At 35.8% G+C, this 5,392-nt stretch overlaps 2 protein-coding genes across 2 annotated transcripts; one reads left to right on the plus strand and one right to left on the minus strand.

Annotated features, from left to right (window-relative positions):
* The first annotated feature begins 1,082 nt into the window (after window positions 1-1,082).
* Window positions 1,083-1,718, plus strand: LOC107715290 (claudin-4-like). Its single transcript, XM_016521365.1, has one exon. It carries the CDS (start codon window positions 1,083-1,085, stop codon window positions 1,716-1,718), a length of 636 nt encoding a protein of 211 aa, XP_016376851.1.
* Window positions 1,719-2,922: 1,204 nt separating this feature from the next.
* LOC107715350 (claudin-like protein ZF-A89) lies at window positions 2,923-3,583 on the minus strand. Its single transcript, XM_016521457.1, has one exon. The coding sequence runs from the start codon at window positions 3,562-3,564 to the stop codon at window positions 2,932-2,934; it is 633 nt and encodes a 210-aa protein (XP_016376943.1). The 5' UTR covers window positions 3,565-3,583; the 3' UTR covers window positions 2,923-2,931.
* Window positions 3,584-5,392: the final 1,809 nt, after the last annotated feature.

The following is a 5,392-nucleotide window of genomic DNA, read 5'->3' on the forward strand; positions in this document are numbered from 1 at the left end:
TAACATCGAGCATATTTTGCAGTATTAAACACGCATTTATAGCCTACCGATTTCATCAGGCTCCGAAAATTCTTCAAAAAGAACACAAAGAATGGCCTTCTCAGCTGCCATAGTTGCAACTCTTGCGTCATCAGAACAGGGTGTTCAACGTACCACCGTTTCCGTTTAAAAAACGTTTTGCACCATTTTGTCGGGGCTTGGCTTGTGTTTCCAAACTGCTATTAATTAGACAAATTATGGACCATTTGTTTTTGTTTTTTTCTTCCACAAAACAAGTGAAATTTGCCATTGTGAACGCCAATTGCAACCGGGCTTGTGCACCATTCAGAATTCAAATTTGAATTGTGGTAGCAAACATGATGCATTATTAAAATTCGAATTTGAATGTAAGGAAGTAGAATTACACTGATTTGGAGTTTTCAATTCAATCTCATGAGAAAACATTACTATTTTATGAGGTGGTGATTTTGTATGAATTTGTACAGAAACTTTTTTTCTGGTGCAAGATTGTATGAAAACGTACACATTAGATCATTCGAATTTATACGAGTTAGCCACCAATTTGCCAAAACGCAAAATAGTAACGAATTACCACACAAATGTGTTGCCAATTTTTAACCAGAAAAAGCAATGTTTGTGAAACTTTGCATGAATACTTTCACTTGTTTTACAGTATATCTAAGATATTTTTAAAATATGACTTATAGAAAATTATTTTATGCTTATATATTCTAGGAAATTAAATGATCATATTTATATCAACACTTAATTTTCCAGAATGCATTACCTGTGTTGATTTTCTTAAATGGAAATTTAGTAATTCCTTCACCAGTACAGATGTAGAGTTTAGTGCTTTGATTTTTTCTTCCTTTTTTCAAATTCATTTGAACTGCCAGAAGGTGTCTCATGTTATCTAGCTCTTCAAACACTTCAAACAATAGTCAAAGAATATCAAATATCTGGTTTTCTTTTTGCTTTTTGTGCTTGAACTCCGCCCAAAGTTTGAGGACTATAAAACCCTTACAATTAAAACCTCTCAGACACTTTAGGCAATTCCATAAAGTGACCTGTGTCCAGCAACAATGGCATCTCAAGGCATCCAGATCCTGGGCATCATGCTTGCCATTATAGGCTGGCTGGGGACCATTATCACCTGTGGCATGCCAATGTGGAGGGTCACAGCCTTTGTTGGAGTGAACATCGTCACGGCACAAATCATCTGGGAAGGTCTATGGATGAGCTGTGTGGTTCAGAGCACCGGACAGATGCAGTGTAAAGTCTACGACTCCATGTTGGCTCTATCGCAAGACCTGCAGGCTTCCAGAGCCATGGTTATCATCTCCATCATGGTGGGCATCTTTGGATTCCTGATGGCCATGGTTGGAGGAAAGTGCACCAACTGCTTGGAGGATGAAGCAGCCAAAGCCAGAGCGTGCATCTTTTCAGGGGTGGTTTTAATCATCGCTGGCTTTCTGGTCCTGATACCCGTGTGCTGGTCTGCACACACTCTTATCAGGGACTTCTACAACCCTTTAGTAACAGCAGCCCAGCGGCGAGAGCTGGGAGCCTGTCTTTACATAGGCTGGGGATCTGGAGGCCTCTTGTTGCTGGGTGGTGGGCTTCTTTGTTGGAACTGCCCGTCCAATGACAATAGGCCCTACGTGGCAGCCAAATACAGCCCTGCCAGATCTGTAACCCCAGCAATGGATTACGTGTGAAAATAACCTTAAGATATGTGGCAAGTACTGTGCAAAATTACTGAAATAGACTATCACGCAAACTATCATGACTTTTGACATTTGGTAAATGAAAATGACCGAATGAAAGCTGATGAAAATAAGTTCACAATTGTTTGTTTACAATAAAAATGTGATGAGAATAAAATGAAGTTTGAGTGATTGATCATGAACATCTCTATATGTTAGCTTTGAAACTATTTTTTGTTTCATGTACACACACGCTTAACACTGCGTGAACACTCCTCTGTTGACCATTCCACAGCTGTTGTTTTGTGCCGCTGCTTTTGTACCCATGCATACAAAGGATAAGATATTATCGTCGCCAGGGAGAAACTCTTTGCACTCCAACTATTGTGCAAAATCAAACAAGTACAAGCATTAATTACAGAGCCTTGCTACATCTATTTTAAACAGGAATGAGCATTCTGTCCAGGAAAAACAAAAGTAGAATTAAATGACAAATAAGTGTTTATTGATTTTTATGTGTCAGTGAGAAATAAGGATGTCTGAGATTATAAAAAGGAGAAATATTTTAAAATCTGTTTTAAACATGCCGTGTGTAATGTTGGTAATTTGTGTATTAATGTTAGATACATTTTTTAAAAATTATTAATGTCACTTAAAAATATTAAGTGCATGTGAGTTTACAAAAGCAATCAAAAACATTTTCAAACATTTTCCAAAATAAAAATATTTTTTACAAATATGATGAATTTGAACTTAATATAAATAAAATTAAAATAGAAGAAATCAAAACATCAAGTCATCACGGTCTGGATGGGTTTCATTTTTTATTTTTATTTTTTTTTGATAACAAACTGGCATTCTTGCCACATACCCTATAAACTTGTTTTTTTTTTATTGCTATAATGTTTTATTATTATTTTTAGATAAAACATAATGGCAAAATATAACAATTCTTTACACGTTTTTTTGTTTGTTTACAATACAATCTCTAAACAGTCATAGCTCTGCGCCCCACACATAAATGATCAAGATGGCAGAAAACTTGTTAATCATCTAAGAGGTGGTAATAAGTCTTTTTTGTTTGTTTGTTTTAATAATACTGCATTTGTAATAGGCTATTAATGCTACATTCTAACAGCAACAGACAAAACATTAGCGTGACTTGACCATTATTTGATTATGGCGATTAATGAATGAATTATTTTTTACTTGTATTAATTAGGTATTACACATATTCTTTTTCCGATGCGTTTGATTTCGGTGCCGGGTATTTGGGGACGAATGCTCGTTCCTCTTTCTGCTGGCACTGGCAGCACAGTATCGCGCCCCCGGTGAGCAGCAGCCCCGCGGCGGCCCAGCCCGTGTAGAGCGACGCCCCGAGCTCCCGTCTCTGCACGTCAGACACGAGCGGGTTGTAGAAATCTCGGATAATGGTGTGCGCCGACCAGGAGACGGGTGTGAGACACAGCAGTCCACTAATGATGAAAAACACCCCTGCAGATATGACAACTCTTGCCTTCGAGGCTTTGTTCTCGATACAGGTGGTGCATTTCCCTCCTACAACCGCCAGGAGAATGCCGAAGACAGAGAGCACGATGGAGAGGACAAGCAAAGCGCGCGCGGCTTGCAGGTCCGGGGACAGGGCGAGCATTGAATCGTACACTTTGCACTGGATGTGTCCCGTGCTCTGAACCACACAGACCATCCACAGTCCCTCCCAAATGATCTGCGCCGTCACGATGTTGTTGCCAATGAAAGCTGTAACCCTCCACATAGGAAGGACGCAGGTTATAATAGACCCCAGCAACCCAACAAACGAAAGGGCAACTCCTAAAATCTGCAACCCCAAAGATGCCATGGTTCTTTTCGTCCCGTCACCCCTCGTTTTTATTGACTGAGAGGGAGTTTATATGCAGACTCCCCAACTCCTCGGGGTGGGATTTGGGGATTTGAACAACGAACTGGATTTGAGAAGCAAAAAAGGGATGTGGTTTTGGACGTGGTTCATTAAAAAAAAAAAAAAAATTATTTGGGTCTCTTTTGGTCATATGAACTCCTAAAACACTTCACAACCCTTACATATTTATGGCATGATACACACTTTCCTGTCAGCATGTTTTTTGTTATTTCATTTGTTTTCCTGTTTTTGTTTTTTCTGTTTGTGTTTTTAATAATATTACTGATAACGTGTTGGAAATGTTAGTGAAAAAAATTTATATATGTCAAACTCCGCACTGTAAAAAAAATTGTTCACTCAACTTAAATTTTTTTAGTTATCTTTTTGCTTTGACTAAGTTGTTTTATTTACGTTTATTTCTAAAAAGTTTAGTTGACATAATAAAATAGTTGAACCAACTACTTATTTCAAGTAACCTTGACTTGAAAAGTTTAGTTGAAATGTTAACTTACATTTTCAATTTATCTGTACTAAAATTTAAGTTAATTTAACTTAATGTGTCATATTTTCTCAACTTGCAATAGCACATTCAACCAAATAAATAACACATTTTGTTCCATATTGTCCCTTGAAAATGAACAAATCATCGTAAACCATGTTGAAATCATATACAGAGATTCCAGAATTCTGTCTAAATGACATTTCAGTTAATGTTTAAAACAATTAACACACTGAAAGTGGATTAAAAAAAAACTTAACTGTGAAATAACTTTTAAACATGAAATCTCCTTTTTCCTATAAAATTACATTTAAGTTACTCAGTGTTAAAAAACGTCATGCCACTGATGGAAACTGTAAAAACATGCAGACAACTTTTTAACTTTAAAATACAACAGCTAACACATCTCTTATTAGAAATGCACAACACAATTCTAAATATTTGTAAATACAAGCTAAAAAACAAATTATATAGAAATTACAGAAAAAATTACAGATATATAATTTCTCAAATAAATAAAATGTACAAAAAAATCATCAGAAAATGACATTGCAATTGCAAGGTACAAATTTACTTGGAAAACAATGTGGAAAGTGTATTAATTTGTATGTTTTTTTTTTACTCTCAAAGTGACGTAGCCACTGACTTAAAAGTATAGTTCAACCAAAAATAAAAATTCTGTAATTAATTACTCACCCTCATGTCGTTCCAAACCCGTAAGACCTTCGTTCATCTTCAGAACACAAATTAAGGTATTTTTGATTAAATCCGAGAGCTTTCTAACCCTGAGACAGCAATGCAACTGACACGTTCAAGGCCAGGACATCCTTAAAATAGTCCATGTGACAGTGGTTCAACCGCAATGTTTTGAAGCTACGAGAATACTTTTTGTGCAAAAAGAAAACAAAAATAACGACTTTATTCAACAGTTCTTCTCTTCCCTGTCAGGGGCAAAAATTGCTGGTCGTGATTTAAAAAAGTTTCCGCGGGTTTGTGTGAGCATCATTTAAGAAAAATAAAAAGCAAACATCTGTTTCTGTTCTGCTTTTTCACTTCAACAAGGGAGAAAAAATATTGTGATAATAATAATACATTTTCTTTGATAATAAAATGTTATTTTAATTATTAAAAGATCACAACGATAGCCTTAAGAATATGTTCAGAAAACAATACACTGAGACAAATCTCGCAATAATGAGGTAATTAAATTTCAACTTAAGCCTTTCAGTAAATTCACCATTTATATATAAATTTATATATAAATTCATCATTTATAATAAATAATTGCAA

The sequence above is a fragment of the Sinocyclocheilus rhinocerous genome, unplaced genomic scaffold, assembly GCF_001515625.1.
Source record: "Sinocyclocheilus rhinocerous isolate Xijiao unplaced genomic scaffold, SAMN03320098_v1.1 scaffold299, whole genome shotgun sequence".
NCBI lineage: Eukaryota > Metazoa > Chordata > Actinopteri > Cypriniformes > Cyprinidae > Sinocyclocheilus > Sinocyclocheilus rhinocerous.

Bases quoted from the DNA above. Each gene is read 5' to 3' on its own strand.
- LOC107715290 (XM_016521365.1), top strand. From the start codon at position 1,083: ATGGCATCTCAAGGCATCCAGATCCTGGGCATCATGCTTGCCATTATA.
- LOC107715350 (XM_016521457.1), bottom strand. From the start codon at position 3,564: ATGGCATCTTTGGGGTTGCAGATTTTAGGAGTTGCCCTTTCGTTTGTT.